The sequence below is a fragment of the Candoia aspera genome, chromosome 4, assembly GCF_035149785.1.
Source record: "Candoia aspera isolate rCanAsp1 chromosome 4, rCanAsp1.hap2, whole genome shotgun sequence".
Lineage (NCBI taxonomy): Eukaryota > Metazoa > Chordata > Lepidosauria > Squamata > Boidae > Candoia > Candoia aspera.
In genome coordinates, this window is record NC_086156.1 from 98,182,027 (window position 1) to 98,204,190 (window position 22,164).

Below are 22,164 nucleotides of genomic sequence, written 5' to 3' on the forward strand. Positions count from 1 at the left end.
TCTACAACTTGTAACTATCTGAAACATCTTTTACAAAAGGAAGAATGTTGAAGTACTCCACAGGGTTTTTTTTTTAAAGATCAGACTTGATGCAGAGTAAACATAAGTTTAAAAATTAAAAAAAAACAAACATAAAAATTCAAAATAGAACGAAGTGAAATTTGATATAAAATTCTCCAGGCTAAATAGTATGCATTAAGGACCTTTTTGAATTGACAATAAACAATCAGTTCCTTAAAAGCCTCCAGGTTCCATAACTGTCCCACCCGCACCCCCCAAAAAAATTTTGTTCCAGGAAACACTATAGCCAAGATAACTAACAACAGCAAACTTAAGGAGGACTATACTCTGCTGAATTTGACATTCCCTTAAGAAAAAAAATAACTGGATCTCTTATCAGGTAGCTTATTCACAGGTTTATTCCAAGTGGTGGCATGTATTTATTGTACAGTTCCTTTGGAACGTAGGTAACAAAGGATTTTGTTGGGGGAGGGAGAAAAAATGTTAAATATACAAAAGGACAATATCAGATATCTTTAAGCACTAACAGAATCATAATTCATATTCATTCTGTTTTCTGATTGCCAATCTTAAGTACCTATACCTCCTATTCCCAGAGATTAGACAAAATATTCAGGTGATTAAAAGGGAGAAAATGGTAAGAGATTTTCTCTTTTCTGTTTTCTAAGGTGTGTAAACATTACGATATTCCCCAAGACATGAATACCCATTAAGCAGGGGAATAACAATGATAGATTATATTTAGGATGTTTCATAGTGCCAGCATTCAGCCATCTTCAACAAAGAGTTATTTTTCAAAGAGCAATCATATGTCACTGCATTTGGAAAGGAGGTTTCTGTATATTACCCAAAAAGTCCTCCTTCTCTTTTACATTGTTGATGTATCATCATATCTGGGTTAGTTTAGGGAGCACAGGAAATTTTGCTCAGAACTTATACAAAACAAGTCAAATGAAAATTGGGAAGAGACAAAAGGTAAATATTGAACTTAACCACCCAGAAAAGCTGAGCACCATCTATTTTAATGTAGAGGGCTGAAACAGTCGGCTAGAGTGGTCTTGGCTTTCCACGTTTTTGCAGTTGGTATTTCTTATTGTCACCTTTGAACAGTCTTATTGTACTCCAGGTAGCAAAAAAGGTGACACCACATCTATTTGACTTTTTTTCGATCTTGCAAAGAACCAAAGTAAAGAAAATGCTACAAAAAAATGAGAAAGACCACTAATACTCTGAATGTAACACTGCCTTCATGCTGTTACTTCAATTTAGTTTCTGGGATCAGGTTATACCAGATGATTTAATGGAGTAATCCTTATTATCCTAAGGATCTTTTTTAAAAATTGGAGAGAAGCAACAAGACTGTCAAATGTGGTTATTAATATTGGTTGTAATGTCCAAGTTTTAAAAATAGCAAAATAATTGACATTTTAAGAACACCACCACCTTTGCCTTTCAGCTGAAAAGGATGAGGGGACAAGGCCATCAGAATTTATCTTGCAGGCTGGGAAAATACCCAGACTCAAAGGTTTTTTTCACACTTCCAGCAGTGCAATAATGTCTCTCTTTTAGAGGATAATACACTTCCTTTTAGAAGATTTCTTCTTGCGCCCATTGCTGATCTTTTCTTTGTGCTTTCGAATTTCTCGCACCAGGGTATAGAAGGCATCCTCCACTCCCTTTAGATGAATGAGAGGGTACAAAAAGTGGAGAAAGATACAACAGAAGACTTCATTAGTTCTCCTTTAAAAAATTATTAGATATATCAGGTGGTTCGATTTTTATGAAGTAGGATTTCAAAACCCACAATTAGGCAATAAAAGATCTCAAAGTAATAAACATCTGGGTTCTAGCTAACTTTTCTTAAGGCTATTACCAGTAGGCAGAAATATTATTTGGGTGGGGGAAAAATCACTGTTGTTAGGTACAGTAACCTTGTTTGGTCTTTTTTTTAACCATTTACTTAATGGTGAACAAACTAAGTCACAAACCATTTATTTAGTATCTATATTCAGAAACCTTCCTCAAACAGGGAATGTGTAGTAGAACAATACCATGTTGTTAACCATCTGTTAATAAGATGCACATGAAATGAGAAGATGGCCATAAATGACGTAATAGCTCCTAAATCAGAAGGGTAATTTTATATGAATTTTATTTGTACCCTGTTGGGTATGAGCACAATATACTGGCTTATAGTGTAAATCCCACTGCTTGGTTCAATATTAGCATAACTCCTGTAAAGCAAAGCTACTGACATTTGGCCTACATGCTGATTAACATGTAAATAATACAGGCTGTGAGATCAGACTGAAATACAGCAATTGTACTTGGATATTATCAAATGCAGTTTCTGAATTACAGCTAAAAGTCACATCTACAAAGCTAGCATGCCAAGCTTATCCTACTTGCACAATATCACACCTGTCTGGTTTTGGCAGAAGTCTCTACAAAGGGGATTCCATAACTTCTTGCAAGCTCCTGAGCTTGTTTAGTATCCACTGTCCGAGAAGGTAGATCACACTTGTTGCCAACGAGGACCATGGGAACATCATCAGAGTCCTTCACACGATTGATCTGTTCCCTGGAATTACATAGGAGGAAAATGAGAATAAGGTGCTTCTGGCTAAATCAGCAGTTCCTAAATTCAATCCTGAGTTTTCCTAGATTTAAATGAAATATATACCAGTATTTTGCTTTCGCCTGTGTGTTCTCTTATATTTAAAGCAGAATGATTGAAATCCAGATTACATACAGTATGTGTTAGAAACACAAGTCCCTTTCCCCCAGTTTTTGTACTTCAATATTCAGAGCTGTGAGTCTGAATGGAGGAATGATAGTATGGGGTGGGGGTCCTGAATCCTTTCTTTTCTGGCCCCTTTGCTGCTTTGAATCCCATCCCATCCCAGAATCTCTCTTCTCTAGTGAGCAAAAAACCAATTGGGATAAGTTATTTTAAGCAAAAAATATCCAGGCCAGAGTAACAGAACAGTTTTTACCACTAAGGCTTTTGCTTGCTTGCTTGTTTGTTACGAAAATACACTAAGTATTTGAAAGGCAATATATGCAACTATAAGTGCAACTAGTTTGGCTGTAAAGAAAAGGCTGAGACTTTCAAAAGTGGAATAAAAAGTATGAGGTGACCATATCTGAATCTATAATCTCTATCTGTACTACTTGAATTTGGAGTTAGCTTGCTGCTCACTTAGTTTTCTGGAGAAATTCTGTTTTTTGGAAAAGAAGACACTTTAAATGAACTTTTGCATGCACACACAAAATGAACTTCCATCTATTTTCATGATTTTTATTAAACATTTTCACTTTCATTTTCAAAAGATAGACATGAAACGATACAAAGTAAGATTAAGAAAAAGAAAAAAGATAAAAAGCGTGAAAAGTAGTACAAATAGAAAAAAAGAAAAGATATATAAATAGGTGACTTCCGATCTTTACAACAGTTACAAACATCTCTCTCTTTCCTCAACATAATACACTTCTTCCCATATTCATCCCTTTTTAATCAGCAAATCCATAAATCATCAGTTAATTTTTTTCCATTTTCAGCAAAAAGTCCGTAAGAGATTTCCAGTCTTTAATAAAAGTACTCGAACTTCCATCATATTTTCGGTATTACAGAGGTTTTTGGTACTCTTGCCAACATCGCTACTGGAGAGAAGCTGGCAAAAATAAGAATAGAGGCTGGCTGGTGGACCGCAGAGCTTTACTTGCCCTCTTACCTATAGTGGTGCACATCTTCAAAAGACTTTGTATTGTTGATAGCAAAGACACAGAGGAAGCCTTCTCCCGTCCTCATATACTGATCACGCATGGCACTGTACTCTTCTTGGCCAGCTGTGTCCAGGATATCTAAAAGGCATGTCTCTCCATCGATAACCACCTGCTTCCGGTAGGAATCCTGGATTCAGAAGCACCCCCCACCCAAAAAAAATATGTAACCATAGTAGGAACATGGAACACATGGCATGATCAGATTTTCTGCTTTTCTCTGGGCTTTTAGTTTTTGTGGGGGAAGGAGTTAAACTGTGTTAAGCCTATTAAGCCTATCGATCACGTTAATCCTAACTTCGCAGAGTTACCTATAGTTTTATACAAGGCTGCACAGCGCAAGGTTTCTGGGCTGCATATAGTTTCTTCCCCTCCTTTTTTTGGGGGGTAGCCATTGCCCCCCTCCAACTACAACCGCTCAAAAGCTTCCTCACCTTTTTTTTAGCTGGGAAAGATACACAAATGTTAAAAAGGATGCTGCAGGAGTCAGAAATTCACAACCAGTAAATGTGTATTTTGTGTTTTAAGAATCCTAGGAAGGACTAGGTGGCAAAGTCACAGAGCACGGAACACAGTAGGCAAGGCAAAGAGAATGAGGACCTTGGGCAATTTAAAGGTCAGTGCCAATGCTGCGGTGGTTTTGTACCTCTATAGTGGGATCATATTCATCCACAAAATGATTCTGGATCAACTGTATGGTTAATGCACTCTTTCCAACACCACCAGCACCCACTACTACCAGTTTGTATTCTGTCATCTCTGCTGGGCTCCAGGGCAAACTAAAGAGAACAAAAGGAAGTAAGATCAACATTAACAGAAGACACTGCAGTGAATTCAATTCTTTCCCAATATTCATGCGATCTTAAACTCACATTTTGCCAACTGTTTCTGAACATTTGCTGCTATTTCTTTCTTTCTGAAAAGCAATGATCTGCAATGGTGGAGGCAGATAGGGTTTGGGGTTGTGGTTGTCTGAATCAGACATTAGTCTGCTAAGATTTTTTTTTAAGGAATGATATAAAGAGGTTTCTTGTCATTTAACTTAGAAAGGTTTTAGACACCAGAATTTCTACCAGTCTTTTAAGGGGATAGGAAACTTCCAAAGCTGGCTGGAAAGGAGGAAGCCTAATTCTCCACTAATGATTTTGTTATCTCCAAAATCCTTGTTCTGGGTAGACTTCTCACTTCCTGGCTAGTACAATTACCTGTCCCACTCCCTTTGTCCCTTGGTTTTCCCTGTGTGGGTGCAGCCTTTTCTTTTTGTCCCTTTTTTGACACACTTGTTGTAATTTCTGTCTCTATTCCTTTATCCCATGTTTCTCAGCCTTGGCCACTTGAAGATGTGTGGACCAACTCCCAGAATTCCCCAGCCAGCACGGCTGGCTGGGGCATTCTGGGAGTTGAAGTCCACACATCTTCAAGCAGCCAAGGTTGAGCTGCCTTTATCTGTGTGCCCACCATAATTCTGTGTTTGTACCTGCTACTGACTGTTCCTGTACACTTATCCATCTGTATCTTGCTGAATGTTGTATGTGTTTTTTGACACACGCTCACTTTCACATTTGCCCCTCTGTGTGTTGGAGAAACACTCCCAACTCTTTCCGAGTGGATGCATCACATGGCAGCCTGTGTGTGTCTAGCTATGTCCCCACAAAATAGATGCACCAGACATATATATTCCAAATGTGCCTACAAGTACTAAAGAGTGGGAGTTTGAGCTGGAGTATAACTCTGGATTATTACTATTTCTTTGTACAGCACCGTTAAGGTGCATTGTACTTCAGTCTATTAGCATGCAAATCCCTTCCCTACAAGGCTTGAGAGAGAGAGAGAAGGGAAATGAAATAGAGGCAACTATATTCAGGCATGGCACAGAAACTAAAGGAGTTACCAAAGGCTTCTAAAGGATTACATCTCATGGAAAAATACGAAGACCAATGGAATCCAGAGCTCAGGATTTTCAGATGCCTCCTCCAGTTCTCTCTATTGTGTAGAAAGGTAGTTCCATTGACAAGTTAGCAAGTCTAGACCCGCTGAATCAGCGCACCTGTAAAACGCAAGGCATGCAGTCGCCACTTCCGATAAGAACGGCGAGGGGCCACCGAGGTCAGCTTATTGGCAGCCTTCTGAATCGCAAACTCCTTCCCTACGGGAAAAGGCGCGCACCGCCGAGTAAAGCCAGTTTATGGCCCGTGAACTGGTCCTGCAAGAGCCTCACCGCCTGCGCGCGCGCGCACCACCCCATACCTTAATTGCCAGGATTCCCAAACAAGTGCCCCACCCTGGTGCAGTCTACAATGGCTGCACAGTTTAAGGACTTGGGCAAACTCGCTCACCAGCACCCCGCCAGAATATGTATCCTCAGCCTCCCTTTGCCTCCGTCTCCGATCATCCAAGCGCTCCATTCCTTAGCGCAACTCTCGCAATTAACCCAACGCGCCCCTCTCCCGTCTGCTGCACTCACCCAACCCGTGGGAAGGGGAAGGAAAAACGCACTCAGGCACCCCCCATGGGGACGGAGGGTTATCGGTGTGGAGCGGTCTCCTTCTCCAAGGCCAGGGCCTAGGGCCGGCAACGAAAAACCCCTCCCTCGGTAGCCTGACAGCTCCCCTCTGCGCCCCGCCACGCAGGGCCGCGCAACCAATAGGCTGAAGGTACCGCCCCAGAACGGCCAATCGGAGACGCTGATGCCATAGAGATGAAGGGAATAGGTCAGGCTAGAGGAGCTGCTGAATCGCAAAAGTATAGGGCGGGGATCTGAGAAGAGAAAGCAAGAGTGTCAGCGGAAGTGATGTGAACGCGGAGGAGGGGGAAGAGCTTCTTTTCGAGTCTTGTTTTCCCTAGAGGACTAGCAAATGAGTGAGCGGTGGACGATCGGTGAATGCAGCAGTGGTAGCTGAATGGAGCGTCTGTGTAAAGAGTAGTCTATCTGTAACAACGGGGGAAAGCTATTGTCACTCCCAGTTTACAGCTTCTAAAGACTTGGGCGGTGTCTGGTCTAGATGGCCTAATAAAGCAGCAGTTCGGCTGTTTGCTCTTAGCCGTGTTTGATCAGCTACGAAACTTATTTCAGTGGAAAATTTTACAGTGTTTTGTTCATCCTGAGCTACTCTAAGGAGCATTTGCCCATGTGGAAATTAATAAAAACATCTATTTCGTTTGAGAAGGCACTGCTTCCCCATCTATAGCGGTGGAGGCTGTGTTATATTGTGTATTGTGTTCTGGGAGTTGGGGTGGCTTTTCTTATCCTGGATTTTTTGATTCTCTGCTTTTTTAAGCTGGTGTGAGGCTGAACATTTAATAAATAATAAAAATTGTAAGTGCTATCATAGAACAGACTTTGTGTATGGATGTGTATAGACAACAATTTCTTTTATTCCCTAGTCATCACTGGAAAATACCAGATTGGAGAAAGTTATCCTAAAGGGTGAGCTGAGGGCCAGGAGCTTTAGGCTACATACTCCTGTCTCTGGGCAACTGAGATCCAAACTTGCATGCATACTGAGTCACTTAGTATGCCAAGCAAAATGTTACCATCTGCCACCTCATATAAAATATGTTTGCCTTCACTACTTACATAAGATTCTGTTATTATAGCCAGTCTCAAGGTAGTTTTAGCCTTCCTGTGGAGTTGATTTCTTGGTCTGGTCTACTTTGTGGGGCTGACCTCAGTCTTGCAGTCTGATTGTATTGTACCTCCTCATCCTCAATGAATTAGGGAGGTGTCTGCCTGAGCCACTTCTGAATGTTACTAGGTAGTTCCGGACTTAAAAAGTGCTTCAGCCCCTGCATATCTCCTCCAGGGTCATCATCTTTACCCTCAACAAAGGTATAACTCTGGACTCCTTTTTGAGCGCATGGATATTGCAGCTCTTGCTCAAAGATTTTTGGCTTGTAGTCTCTTTAAAAACCAGGAAATGTTTTTACAACAGGTAATGAACAGTGGATATGCAAATATGCTTTTTGCACCTTACGAGAGGCCTTTGAGGGCCTCTTTCTCTCCTTGAGAGCTTATTAATAGCCCGCAAAGCCCTTCTGACCTATTTGGTACCCTTCCTTTCCCATAGCATCCTGAACTCTTAACTCGAGCCTGACTCTTCCCAAAAAGCTCTTCACAAGACTCAAAAGCATGGTGGGGAGGAAAAGACAGGGAGTTCTGTGATAGGTGGCACAGGAGCTCTAATTGAGCTATTAGGAAAGATGGTCCACTTGGCCTCATAATGAGCCAGGTGAAGATGAAAGTCTTTCTGCTAAAGCCAACAGGATGGCCATTGAAGAGATGTAACAAAATGCTGCAAAAAGCAGCCTGAGAAGGAATCAAAAGCTCGGATCAGCTTCTTCCGCCCAGTACTTTCTGGATGTACGGGACCTAGAATTCCCAGTACTCCCAACCAGTGGATGGTAGCACAGTGTTTTATGGCACAGAACATTCCAGGGAGTTAATAGTGTCTGCACAGCCTCCATGGAAAAGATTTCTATTTAGGAAGAATCGTGAAACATGCAGATAGATTACCACATGGGGCAACGTGGGATGGTCTGTTTATTTTCAAATGTAAGCTTTAAAAGTACAGGTAGTCCTCGTTTAGCAACTTGGTCGTTAAGTGAAGTGATTGCTAAGTGAAAGTGGCATGACAGCGACCGTGCTTATGATTTTACTTCAGCTTTGCTTTGCAGCATCAGAAGGATATGACCCCAAACAGCTGGCTGAGCCCAAACGGTGCAGAAGGTTTCCTGAATTCAAATCATGAGGAAGCTGGGTAAAAGCCCTTTTCCCCCACTCCCCTGCCCTTTGGAATGCTCATCCCGGCACTGGGATAATTAGCAAGAAGAGAATTGATGTTTGTATGTACATTCATTGGAAAGGAAGGGATTACAAGAGAGTAAGCAGGTGCACAATGCGGAATGCACATAAAAGGAATGGCTAGCAGCTGTTTGCCTAGCAACTGGTTTAGGAGGCAAACAAAAACCTTTAGTGTGAAACTGATTAGGGCAGTGTTTCTTAACCTTGGCAACTCTAAGAAGTGTGGACTCCAACTCCCAGAATTCCTGGCTGGCTGGGGAATTCTGGGAGTTGAAGTCCACACAACTTAGAGTTGCCAGGGTTGAGAAACACTGGATTAGGGTCTTCTTGTCAATTTCAGGCAGCAGCTGTGCTGGAGGGTTCTAATCAACTACAATAAGTAAGGTCAGGGAGCTGAGCTTGTTAATTTGTGGCTAGCACTTTCTACAGTTGTGCTGCCCTGCAGAGAAAAGCAGCTCAGGAAGAGATAGTTTGCTTAGGCAATCTCCCAAGGGGAGAAAAAAAAATGAATGGGTCAAGCAGAGGACAATGCATACTAACTGACTGTAATGACAAACACATGACTGAGAGAGAAATGCTGCAAAAGTAAATGTGGGCATTGGCCATAAAGTTACTTTTTTATCACGGTTGTAACTGCAAACGGTCACTGTCCAAGGCAGTCACTAAATGAGCACTCCCTGTAAGGTCTTCATGTGTTAGTATGTGTGTTTGGAAATTCTAGGTTCCTTTTTCCCATACAGTAATAGGTTGCCTCTTCCTCTTTGGTTGGTGATTTATTTCTTAAGTAGTTGGGATCCCAGCATGGTACCCATAGATGCAAAGTGATGTTCATTTTAGGTTTTAGCTTCTTTTCTTTTCTTTTCTCTTTTTCATTTTCATTATAAGCAAATTCAACACAAGGCTGTCAGATGGCGGATAAAGAGCTAGCTGCAGCCTCACATTTATTTCCAAAAATCTTTCAGGGTCCTAGTAGTATTGAATTAGGAGTGAAGCGATCCAGGTTTCATCCGTAGAAGCTCACAGGTGATCTTGTCAAGCCTAAGAAAGAATCCCATCTTCCTCAAAGACATTGTTAGAAATTTAAAATGGTGGATATTTGCAGCCTAATGCTTTGCTGGAAGAACACCCTTAAAAAAGTCAAAGCTACGCTTAGATAACAGCATCTTGGGGAACTAGAATGGGTAGCTTGGAATAAGTTTTCTTCTGGCCAATGCAGGGGTTGTCAAACAAATCAAGATGGTAGCCACAACCACATGTTTGATGTTATGTGGCTGCCATGTTGACTTCTTCTGACACCCTGCAGATGCTCCTGGGTCAATGGCTGTTCCCTGAGAATGCCTAGGACATGTTTTTAACATTTCAGGGGTGCACCCTGACAGATGGAAGATTGAGAATCCCAGGGCTATAAATAAGATCACATAGACTGGCTGATATTATACAGCTGGTAGATTGATGTGACATTAAGGTTAGAATTTTTCAATGTTCCAGAATGGGCAACGGAAGCATTGTTTTTTGAAACCTCAATTTAAGAGACCTCACTTTAGGTACAATAGACAAAGTAATCCCATATATGTTTTTACTCATCATAAAGTCTCCTCCCTCATTTTAGGCATTTGTAAAAATCACATTCCTATTTTACAGAAATGAGCAAAACATGTAAAATATATACCTGTAAAATGTATAAAATAAGTACAATACAAATGAGTAAAATCACATTTCGATTTAATGAATGTTGTGCCTTAATGCACATTCCTCCCCCCTTGTCTGTGAAATCAAGGGCGTATTGTGAATATTTTCAGCCTCTTCTGAATGCCATGTGGACCTGATAATGATATCATTGGAATGGGTGTGGCTGAAAGTTTTGGTCTGTTGGCTATTTGGGAGGATTATGCAGAAAGATGCATTAGGCCTTCCAATGATCTGTTAAAAATGTGAATGTCAAAAAATTGACCAAAGAAATCGTGATGCTGAGGATCACAGTGTGGATGGGTAATATGTGAAGCAGCTCTAAGACAGATGCCATCTCAGATACGGTTGGCGAAGGAGAGGCAGCAGCTAGGACTCTGTTTTTCTCCTGCTTTACAAACAACATGGAATGTGTCTCCTACTTGTGGTGGCTCTCCTCCAATTCATTGAGTAGTCAAGTAGGGCTAATTACCCCAATTTTCTCTCCATTTTCTGATGGAGGATGTGAATAAACACTAAAAGAAATCAACATCTCCCCTCCCTCCCAATGCAAGTGGGTCTCATGGGACCATTATTGTCAATTATACCGACATCCCTACATGCTTTGTCTGAGGAGCAGTGACGCACCCAAATCCATGCTTCCTCCCTCTATAAAACTTGGGTCCCTTCCTGTCTGGGGAATCAGAGCTCCAGCAATTCAATAAAGACATTAAGGTATGATTCCTCAAATCTGTAAGGTTCAGGAGTTAGGTGTGTTGGTTGGTGGGTGAGGGTAATTTGGAAGCTGGCAGCAGCATTTATGGGGGATATGGGAGGGTTGCTAACTGTTTTCCAAGGTGGGCACAAATCAGAAAACGGTACTGAAAGAAGTCTTTAGAGTTTCTCCCTGTTGTGTTGCTGTTCAGTGGCACAAGAATCCTATTAGCTAAATGTGTGTATGCCTGTACCTACCAAGCATACACACCATATGTGTATGTGTATATTGCCATTCTATTGTGTCCGATTCTCGGAGACTGCCTGGACAACTCCCTGCAGTTTTCTTGGCAAGATTTCAGAAGTGGTTCGCCATTGCCTCCTTCCTAGGGCTGAGAGAGACTGACTGGCCCAAAGTCACCCAGCTGGCTGTCATGCCTAAGATGGGACTAGAACTCACAGTCTCCTGGTTTCTAGCCTGTTGCCTTAACCACTAGACCAAACTGGCTCTCACATATCATATGCCTTCAGGTATATAGATAGTCTCAAAGCATTTTGTTTGAGATGGCCTTCTAAGAATGTAGAATATTTTCAGGAACTGGAGGTCAAAACTCACAGGAGTCTGGATCATGGGGTGAAGAAAAATCTGAACCTCAATTAATTGTCATGTAAGCCTTATAGCGTGGTAGTACAGCACTTGCTTTTTTACGCAGAACATGGAAAATTGTTTTACCCAGGTTTTGCCTGCTTGCTCTCATAGTATATGGTCAGTGTAAAAATAGCAATTTTCTTTAACAGGTACTAGCCACAGATAAGTGGAACTAAAGGGATATGTGGAATTAAAACAACCCAGTCTGGACTGCAGAAATCTGGACAATCACTGGATGGCAGCATAAACACAGAAAACAGTAACCCTTTGCTGCCATCTAGTGATCATCTGGATTTTTCAGCAACTTGATCTGGTAACTGCAGTTCCCATAATGTCTTCTAGCATATGATGTGGTTGTAGATTATAAGAGTTATAATTCAGAATGCCTGGAGAGCTATGGCAAAAGACTGGGAGAGGCACAGAAAAAGAGATACTCTTCTTTTTAGAGGTCACACAGCACACTAAGCCAAACTTTGCTTAATCATGGTTTACTGAATAAAGCACAGTCTACACAACAGGTAGACCATGGTTGAGTTTAGACAACATGCTAATGTAAAAGCAAACCTCACTCTGGTTTAGCATGTTGTGTATTACCAATTATAGTGGTAATATAATTTCAGATAAATTATTCTTTAGCAAAACCAAAGAAGATACAGGTAGTCCTTGCTTAACGACCACAATTGGGACCAGAATTTTGGTGGCTAAGCAAAGTGGTCATTAAGCAAAACTGATCCAATTTTACAACCTTTTTTGTAGTGGTTGTTAAGCAGATCACCACAGTCGTTAAGTGAATCATGTGGTTGTTAAGCAAATCACGCAGCTCCCCATTGACTTTGCTTACCAGAAGCTGGCTGGGAAGGTAGAAAATGGCAATCACATGACCATGGGATGCTGCGATGGTCATAAATGTGAACCAGTTGCCAAGTGCCCAATTCATGATTGTGCGACCGGGGGATGCTGCAACAGTTGTAAGTGTGAGGACTGGTTGTAGGTTGTTTTTTTCAGCACTGTCGTAAGTATGAACCACCACTAAATGAATGGTTGTTAAGTGAGGACCACCTATATTGCCATCCAATTTTCCTACAAAGGAAAAATTAATTAGCAAAGAAATGTTGTATGATAGGAAAGCAGCATTCTTTCTCTGTTTCTCCGCTTTCTTCTATCCAGATGAGGAGTTCTTGGTATACCTTTTGCTTTTCTTTGGTCTTCTTCGGGCTGTTTGGCGACTGTTTTGGAATTGCGCTTGTGGTGAGTTGTGTCAGAATCTCCATTCTATCCTGCCTAATTTACTGGGGGAGAAATACAGGGTCTAGCCTCCACATGCAGAAGGAACAGAATGGAAGAAGGCTGTGGTTATACCATGGACTACAGAATTTCAGATTGTGGATTCCAGGTGTGAATGCTCCATGGTGGGTTTTTTTTTTTTAAAGCACATGTATGATTAACTGTGGTGGATAATTGCACCAAGCCACTTCTACTGTGGCATTTCTGTCCAATCAGTGAAGCACTTTCAAGGTGAAAATGGTGTCTGACTTAGTGCAGGTTGTGTCTCATACAGTACTCAGCCAACCAGAAAAACACGGTGGTAGCGGCCCACAAGAAAGGTTCTCCCTCAGTTCTTTGCTAGCTGCTTGGGGCTGCGAGAAGGTTTTCAGAGCACCCCCAATTTCATGGCCTTCCTCTTGAGCGGTTTGTCCTCAGGGCAAGCCATAGATGTGTTCCATGGCTACCCAGCTCACAGTATATGCCTCTGAGAAAGTGACCTTCAGAGCAATGCGAACACCATGTGGCCATTACAAGAAAAATTGGGAAAGGAGAGAAAGCAGCATCTTTCTTGGTTCAGATGATGGGAGTTCTTGTTGTTATTGTTTCTTGGTATCCTCCCTTTTCCTCTCAGATCTGGAAGCTATTTAACAAAAAGAAACAGAACCGTGCAATTTTTCTCCTTTCTTGGGATGCATTTCTCTTTTTCATTCCTTTGAAGTAAAATTTTGCAGATCCTTTTTTTATTCTGTAGGCAAAATTCAGCTCCCTAAATCATGGATTTTGTCCTCTTGAATTTCTGCCCCTTTCTCCTAGATCTAAACTGACGCAGGATGTAATTGTTGAGAGGATTTTGATTATGATCTCAGTGTCCAGCCTGTTGGTTCCTTGGGCCACTTGACATTTCATCTGGACTTACTTCCAGCAAGTCACTAAGAATGCTAATTTTTAAAATTCCCATAATTTAAACTTCGTTATTGGTGAGAATTTAGATTCCTGTAATAGACTAGGGACTGTCTTAAATTTTGTAAAACTTGCTCTGCTTAGGTAGTCTGATTTGACTTTTTGGGGGGTGGGATTTGAGAGGCTGAGGAGTACAGATGGGCCTACATGTATAGATACTGTAGCTACCTGGTCACGTATGATGGTAACATTGCTCCTTAGCATTATTAGAAATTAAAATGGCACTTTCCAGTTCCTGAGAGGGGCTGTCTTGGATGGAACCTGGGAAATTAAAATGGCTGATTCTGATTGCACCCTCACAAGATATGGGATGTATTTGGAGGCCAGATGAGGCGATTGCGAGTTTAGTTTAACATCATGTTTCTTACTGTTGCTTCTGTAGCCCAAGGACAAACGTGGATGGACTCTGAACAGTGCTGGATACCTGCTGGGACCCCGTAAGTTGGTTCAGAATTTCACTGACAGAAGAAAATAGGACTAAAGAGAAAACTGTATTAACTTCATATGGGAAGAAATACCACTGAACCTAATGACATTTCCTTCTAAGGAAGTGCGTGTAGCATTGTGCTATAAGCAGTGAGGGATGGGGACTTCATTGTGGGAGGTTGTGTGGATCCAGAATTGGCCTTTACAGCCACTTACGGATCCACCGTTAAGATTTTAATCCTGGATGACAATCTTACTTTGCTACGAGAGATCACCAACGGGGACTTTTGCTGACCAGGACTGAATGATGAGGTTTTAAGGATCTGCTTATAGATAAGAGATGAGATATGGGACGAAGACTGTTCGTTGTACATTAGGAGAAGGTGGTAAGTGATGGAGTTTTCAAATGTTAATAAAAGGACTCCAAGCAGCTAACAGCAATCTTGCAGAGTAGAAGCGTGGACCAAAAAAGAGAACTTGCACATCAAGCTTAATTATGTTCAGAAATAAGTTCAGTCTTCACACAGCAGTTAGACGAAGAAGAGTAGAGCTAGCTTATTTTTATTCAGCAGATCTGGATACAGGTAGGTTCATGGCAGAAAGGCATTTTATCACTGATTCTTTAGTAGACACTTTCTATGTAGAATAGAAAGTCTGTGTGCAAGCGAGATGTTAGAGGATAAGGCCTGCATTATGCAGTCCTCCTGCCTGCATGTCTTCCCACGAGGTAAAGATGGAGATTGTGAATCTCCCAGATCAAGAAGGAGGAGGAAGAGGAAATCGGGTGACCCACGTGACATCCCACAAGCTCAATAGAGACATACCTACCAGATAAGCCCTCTTACTATGCTTATGAGACAATGCTGAGTTGACCCCTGATAATTCCAACAATAAGTTGTTAAAATTGTTTACACTTGTTGTGATCAAGGGGGAAGTCACTTCTTTATAGATTTTTCTTCTTTGCTATATTCTTATTTTTTTTCTTTTTCTGTTTTTTTTCTTTTTTCTTCTGCACTTTCTATTTTTTATTTTTATCCTTTTATTTTTTGTAGTCTGTTTTTATCTGTTTAACTGTAATGTTTAATAAACTTAGTATTAAAAAAAGCAGCAGGTGATCAGTACATCCAGTGAAACGCAATCTGGCTGTAAAAGTTGGCTCCCAGACGGATGAGATTCAGAAAACCATTATGTAAACAGGCAGCTACTAGCTTCTCTGTTATCAGTAGAGATACCTACCTCCCTACTGGTTCATAGGAAGGCTCTTGGAAAGCAAATTAAAAAGTTTTTACTCTAATGTACAGGGGAAATATTCATTCTAAATGGAAAATAGTTCAGCTGCTGGAACTCTTGTGACTCCATCTCATGCAGCTCAACAGATCTTGCTAAAGCGAAGTCTGGTGAGAATCATGCTTGAAAAATAATCACTTTTAGGCAGCTAAAATAATCAGTTTTAGGCAGCTGCCAAAGAGCCCAACATGTGGCTGAGGCTGCTAGTCATACTGCAGCCTTTCTTTTTCTTTTCTTTTCTTTTTTACTTTTTAAAAACATTTCTTTAATCTGAGAGTTGGTAGTTTGGATATGCAGATGCTCCGTTTGCCAAAGTTACTGTAAAAAGGCAGTATTCCTTTTTTGCAACCAAACGGTATTTCCAAGGGAGGGTTCACACAAGAGCAGGAAGTTCTGGAATTTAAATTACCTAGCTGTACCGCTGCCATTAAACATTTATCACCAGGAATGGAATGGAAGGGAATGGGTGGGAAGATTCATTCCTTTCCATGAAGTGTCATAATACCATTGATGAATGATGACATCTACATCTCCTAGAAAGTCACATCTATGACTTTCTCAATTTTTATTGAGAATTCTCAATTTTTATGGCCTGCAGAATAAACTTGCAGTGACCACAGCCATTTTATATGATCTGTTCCAATAGCATTTTACAGGTTATGACAATAGTATTTCCATGCTACAGCTTTCTCCACTCTGGCATTTCCTACCTGTGTTAGACTGCAGCTCCCATTATACCAGCTAGAATGTTGTAGTTCAGGCTGGAGGGTGCCTGGCGGAAAAAGGCTGGCCAGTCCCTCAAATACCTGCAAAAGAATAAATATGAAGTAGACAATGATGCTTATCAGGAAGAGTACACATCTCCCCACTGGAACTTTATTTTGATTTCCCTCATTCATGCAAATGAAACCTGTAGGAGTCACTAGGCCATGAAAACATTACTGTTTCTCTTGTGGCTCCTTGATGGCCTGAGAACAGATGACTAAGAGGGATGATGGTGATGGTGATGGTGATGACGATGACAGCAGCATCTTCCTCCTAAGATATAGAGTGCTTCCAGATGGAGGGCTCCTGGCATTACTAATGATAGGATTTAGTGCAGAAATATGGGGTGGTTAGAGGTAGAGCTAGAAGACATCTCTATCAAAATTCTGTAAATGAAGCAGGAAAATTGCATGATAAAAGCTTTATCTGGAAGCCTCCCAATTCTCTTCCTGTTCACAAAATTCCCAGTTTGCTTCCTGGCAGTGGGGTGATTATAAAGCACCCTCAATCCATCCATTGAGCAGCTATCTGTTGATAAGCTTGGTGTAAACCATCTCTCTTTTTTTCCCACATAACCTGCAGCACTTCTTCCCTTCCACTCTCCTCTCCCCAAAGCAGATGCCCATCAGACGTTGCCTGATAAAGGAGGTTTGGCTGGGAAGCGTGATGCAGTGGAGGACTTCTATTCCCTGGGGCAGGATTCGGTTGGTGAGCACCCTTTAGTTGGCTTTTCTGAGCACTCCCTGTACTTTCCATTATTTAGCCCTTAATGCCATTTCCTCCATCTTTCAGCACCTGTTGTGCAACCTTCTGATTACAGCATCCTCCAAACGCTGATGGATTTTCTCTCCTACCTGAATCTCCGAGGTGAGAAGGAAGGAGGGTGTGTGTCTAGGAACCAAGAGATGGAAGGGCCGTAGCTCAAGGAAAGAGCACAAACATGGCGTGCAGAAGGATTCAGGATCAATCCTGCACTGCAAATTAAACCGAACCTGAGGTGGTGCACAGTGAAGAATATCCCTACCTCTGTCAGAGGGTTGAACAGGCAGTCTTCTCCAATGTGGAGCCCTCCAGATGTGTTGGGATGGCAACTCTCAGAATTCCCAGCTGGGAATTTTGGAAGTTGCAGCCCAGTAGGTTACACAATAGAGGAAGTTCCTGGAGCCCAAGGATAGGCAATATTTTTGAGCTGAAGTGTACTTAGTAATAATTACAAGACTATATCTTTTCATTCTAACAAAATGGCGGCTATGATGTGGGATTTGGCTATTCTAAACTGGCTGCCACAGCAACTGTAAAACTAGTCACAGAATGCCATTTACCAGAAGACAAATTGGTTAGGTTGTTCCCTACCATACTATAGTCACCAGGTTTCTATCTGTGGAGTAGGTATTACTAGCTAGATGATAAACTATCTGACTTTTTAACTAGGGCAGAGTTGATTCTTGTGGCCGAGAATGTGTTCATGCCAGTATGTGTAAATGTGAGGCCCTGTACACCTATAGGGGCCACATTCACCTCTTTGCCTTAAAAGGAGTTTGTCCTCCTATATTTACTAATAAAATTAGCACCTTAAAATTAATTGAAAGCTAATTAAAAGCAAGGATTAGTATCACAGTGATACTGTTTTAAGAATAAATTGCTGTTTGGTTAACGTTTTGTTTTGCCTTATTCCTTTTCCCATCTTTTCTTGCTTCTTTTCAGTTTGTCATTCTGTGGGCTCATCCTCACCTCCTCCCCCCAAAAAGCAACACCAACATGCTTAGTCATGTCCTCAGGACATTGCCTTCATCTCATTCCCAGCCAAGACCAAAGCAGCATAAAGTCACCCTTAGCCGATACAGTTTTAAAGTAGCATCCACATTTTTTTCCATGGATGTGATCTAGAATACTTTGTCCCTGAAGTGATTGAAGGATCTGCCCAGCTTCTGCTGGCCACTTTAAGGTACTGCAGACACTCCCCTCCCCTCCCCTCTAGTCTCCACATGCTGCTGTCCATAGCTGTTTTGATGTGTGCTGCAGAAGAGACTGGAAATCTTGCTCCACAGAGCATCTGTCTGTGTAATGCTTGGCTGGTGTTTTCCAAAGGACTTCCTAGATACCAGTCTTTCTCAGCCTTGGCAACTTTAAGATGTGTGGGCTTCAACTCCCAGAATTCCCGCAGGTGATGCTCAGTAGAAGGAGAAGCAAAATCAGGGGACACTACCAACCACTTTCCTGAACTTGACCCACATTAAAGCTGTAAGAACACCAAGGAGTCACTGACTTGGCAGTGTAGCTCTTGCAATGAGTGATGCGCAAACTTCATTGACTGGAGGAAAGCACATTAACACAGCAATTTAGCTATGTCGCTTCACTCCCCTTTCCCCTATATCCCCCAGTTCTTCCTTACCTCTTCCTGACTGTTTGCAACCCAACTCTTTTTCTTAAACAAAGAAAAGGCTAGAGTTCCCAGTGCTTGTAGGAACATGCAACCAGTTGTCTCAGGTTGACCCAAATGTGTAATCCCCCATCAGCAATTTGTTTTTTTAAATCTTGCAAGACTTAGGAGAGGAGACAGCATGAAAGAAGAGCAGCTGCACAAAAGTCACATTTGCACATAACAATAAGCCTGAATTGCTGGTTTCCCTGGTTTACTATAAAAAAAATGTGCTGGAGTATAGAGAGCTCATTTGTCTGCACTTTGTTCCCCTTTCATATGACTGGATTTAAAAAAAAAAGTGGAAACCCTGATTTATTCTCACTTAAAAGTCATGTTTGGGAGCATTAAGCAGCACGGTGTCTTTCATTTCTGGTTTATTTTGTCTACTATAATCAATTGCAAAGCAAACAAGAGGCATGCAGTCAATTTCACATTAATATGGGTAAAGCCATACAGTTACAGGTAAGCAACCTGTTCCTGCTGCTGTTCTCCAAGTCAGAAAATCTAAAAATGTGGATATTGCTGAACTGTTTTTTTTTTAAAAAAAACAGCAACAACTCCAACCACAAAGGATAATTCATAATGCAGGCATGTGATATCTGTGGGAACTTTTACACACACAAGTTTAGGGAAGGTAGACACTTCGTATTTTGTCCATAAAAATTTTCAAATTAAATCCCAATCTTTTTCAAGCAGGAGCAAACCATGACAAATGTCAAAAATGACACCACCCTTGGTGACATCACACAAATGCTGCTCTTACGTATTTGTGTCCTGATATCTAACCCAAGTATATAAATTGCCAATTTTTGTCATTTCCCTCCCCTCCTCTGATGCCCACAAGTTTCAGGGTAGGGTTGGGAAAAACTTCTCTCTGAAACTCTGAAGAATAAAAGTAAAAAAATAATCCTATATTTTATTTCAGCATCAGGTAGCTTTTCATTTTCTAGCCCATCAAGTATAGCAATTAGAGAAGAAGAGAATTGCAGCCAGGGATGGATTAAAATCTTTATAATGTTTAGGAACCCTCATAATCATTGGCCTCAGAGACAAATCTTCAGAAAAATATTGGTGTTCTAAGTAGAGACTCCATAATAGAGCTTACATAGCACTATCCAGAGAATTTTGGGAATCAAATTTGAAATGAAATCACAATTTATTTTATTAGGTATAATTCCAGAGCATATTTTAAAAAAATGCCATAATTTATTAAGATACATGTTCACGGTTGCGAGTATAAACTTTGCACAATACTGGAAAAAAAGACATATAGATATGAGATCATTGGTACTATATCAGAAGTTTAACTAAATGTAAGCAAGAATGGCTTCCATATTTATTGCATATTACACAACAAGGTAAATACCAACATTTAGAATATGGTTTTTAAAACTTGTCAACAGGTGCTGCAAGTCAGTTGGAGTAAAAAGACGGGGAAGTCAGAAATTTAAAAAAGGCGAAATTTATATGATCTGAAAAACCAGAAAAATTAAATATTTACCTATCTTATTTTTAGGATTTTTTTTCCCTTTCCCTTTCCCTTTCCCTTTTTTTAACATACATAAACAATAATATAAAGGAGATTTTGGCATTAAACTCAAAAATGTATACTTCTTTTTGATATCATAAAAATAACAATATGTTCTGCTTGGAACCCTTACTAAAGTCATATTGAGCAATAATTGCACAACCTCAGTAATTATCTGTTTACTCATAGAAAATATTTTTTGTAAATATACCTTTGCTTTAAATAAAAGGATTATAATAAGACTAAATAATAACAACACAGAGAACTGTTGATGTACTTCTTAGGGAAATGAATATATAAACACACACACACACACACTATACTCTCTCTCTCTCTCTCTCTATATATATATATATATAAATATATATTTGTATATCTGTATACAGCCTATACAGGTGTACCAATATATAGATAGATATCTCCCTCCCTCCCTCCCCCCCCCCTCTCTCTCTATATATCTATATATATATAGAGAGAGAGAGATATTTTGTGTGTGTGTGTGTATAATAGAGATTTATAACAACTTGACAATACGTCTTGATTATTTTATATAGAGACATATATACCAGATAGGGGAAAACTCTGTTAGATTTGCTTTTAGAGCATGGAATATTAAGAGTCAAGGAGAGTTGGGGGTTTCATGGGTAGGACTGAGATAAAACCTCAAAATGTGCCTTTTCTTTTTTAGATCAAAGAGTGATTGGGCGCCTGTCTCTCCCGGTGTCAGAAGAATTGATGCAATAGGAATCTTCCTCAGCCTGTACCCTTTACGGCTACTTGTAGCGTGCAGTTCCTTCCTCATGTCACACACGCAGAAGTGTTTTGAAGATCCAGTGTTTTGCCTGCTGCTCGTTCGTTCGGCAACTTGCTCAAGAGAATCCACTTCTAGCCAGCCCCCCCCCCCCTGCCAGTACTGTTGGCCACTCTCAACCTAATGGTGCCATTTATTCTTTAATTCACTCTCTTGCACAGCACCCACCTCCCTCCTTCTTGTGGACAGTCTTTTCACTCTTTTCCCCTGAATGCAAACCATTACAGGATATGCCACAATACCTTCATCTCCCCTTATCATTACACCTTCATGTTTTTGACAGACATTGGCATCCTTCTTTGGGGTCTTATTTAGGGGAGAGGAGTGCCTGACCTTGTAAAAGAGGGATGGATATATTGAGATGTAAGTGCGTGGCAACGGGCATGCATTTGTGCCCTGCTGTGCTTTTGAACCTTTATGAGAAGGTCACAAATTTGGTTATAAAGCATGCAGAAAAGTGTTTCTTAACCTTGGCAACTTTAAGATGTGTGGACTTCAACTCCCAGAATTCCCCAGCCAGCAATGCTGGCAGGGGAATTCTGGGAGTTGAAGTCCACACATCTTAAAGTTGCCAAGGTTGAGAAACACTGTTGCAGAAGGTGCCTGCAGAAGGTGCTACTTTGAGTCCCTGGCATCTTCTTTAAATTAATCCACATTTCCCCTTTCAATAAAGCAATTTTCTCCTGCTTATGGTACAGACAGGCCAAGAAGGCAATATTTGTGCATCACGATTCACATATGGAAAAGGCTGTGTCAACTGTCTACTGAATAAATTCTCTCTTCTAACTTAACTTGCTTCCAGAATGGATGTGTTTGGCCAGTGCTATTGCAGGGTGAGTGGACTCATATTAAATCTGAGTTTGGTTCAGCAATAACACTAGCAGGGTGATGGAGTTTTTAAAGGTTAATAAAAGAACTCCAAGCAGCTAACGACAATCTTGCAAAGTAGAAGCATGAAACTTGCACATTAAGCTTAATTATGTTTAGAAAAGAATTCAGTCTTCACACAGTAGTTAGATGAAGAAAGAAAAAAACGGTAGCTTACATTTATTCAGTAGATCTGGAT

General features: G+C 40.8%; 2 protein-coding genes across 4 annotated transcripts; one reads left to right on the plus strand and one right to left on the minus strand.

Moving 5' to 3' along the window:
- Positions 1-401: 401 nt before the first annotated feature.
- LOC134495602 (GTPase HRas-like) lies at positions 402-6,427 on the minus strand. 3 transcript variants are annotated; one of them, XM_063301140.1, is made up of 5 exons: positions 6,301-6,427; positions 4,451-4,583; positions 3,756-3,934; positions 2,443-2,602; positions 402-1,697 (listed from the first exon to the last, which is right to left on the minus strand). In XM_063301140.1, the coding sequence occupies exons 2-5, from the start codon at positions 4,559-4,561 to the stop codon at positions 1,587-1,589; spliced, it is 561 nt and encodes a 186-aa protein (XP_063157210.1). In that variant the 5' UTR covers positions 4,562-4,583; positions 6,301-6,427; the 3' UTR covers positions 402-1,586. The 3 variants fall into 3 exon arrangements, with proteins under 3 accessions (XP_063157210.1, XP_063157209.1, XP_063157208.1); XM_063301139.1 differs by having other exon boundaries at positions 6,269-6,416; XM_063301138.1 differs by lacking the exon at positions 6,301-6,427 and having other exon boundaries at positions 4,451-4,622.
- Positions 6,428-12,800: 6,373 nt separating this feature from the next.
- Positions 12,801-21,585, plus strand: LOC134496770 (galanin peptides-like). The gene is made up of 5 exons (XM_063302481.1): positions 12,801-12,881; positions 14,242-14,296; positions 16,956-17,045; positions 17,130-17,204; positions 20,976-21,585. The coding sequence occupies exons 1-5, from the start codon at positions 12,801-12,803 to the stop codon at positions 21,029-21,031; spliced, it is 357 nt and encodes a 118-aa protein (XP_063158551.1). The 3' UTR covers positions 21,032-21,585.
- The last annotated feature ends 579 nt before the right edge of the window (positions 21,586-22,164 follow it).

Bases quoted from the DNA above. Each gene is read 5' to 3' on its own strand.
- LOC134495602 (XM_063301138.1), bottom strand. From the start codon at position 4,615: ATGTTGATCTTACTTCCTTTTGTTCTCTTTAGTTTGCCCTGGAGCCCA. The intron at 3,935-4,450 runs GTACAAAACCAC...TTCTGAATCCAG, and splicing joins AATATGATCCCACTATAGAG to GATTCCTACCGGAAGCAGGT. The intron at 1,698-2,442 runs GTGTGATATTGT...ATTCATCTAAAG, and splicing joins CTTCTGCCAAAACCAGACAG to GGAGTGGAGGATGCCTTCTA.
- LOC134496770 (XM_063302481.1), top strand. From the start codon at position 12,801: ATGAGGAGTTCTTGGTATACCTTTTGCTTTTCTTTGGTCTTCTTCGGG. The intron at 14,297-16,955 runs GTAAGTTGGTTC...TCCCCAAAGCAG, and splicing joins TGGATACCTGCTGGGACCCC to ATGCCCATCAGACGTTGCCT. The intron at 17,205-20,975 runs GTGAGAAGGAAG...TTTCTTTTTTAG, and splicing joins CTCCTACCTGAATCTCCGAG to ATCAAAGAGTGATTGGGCGC.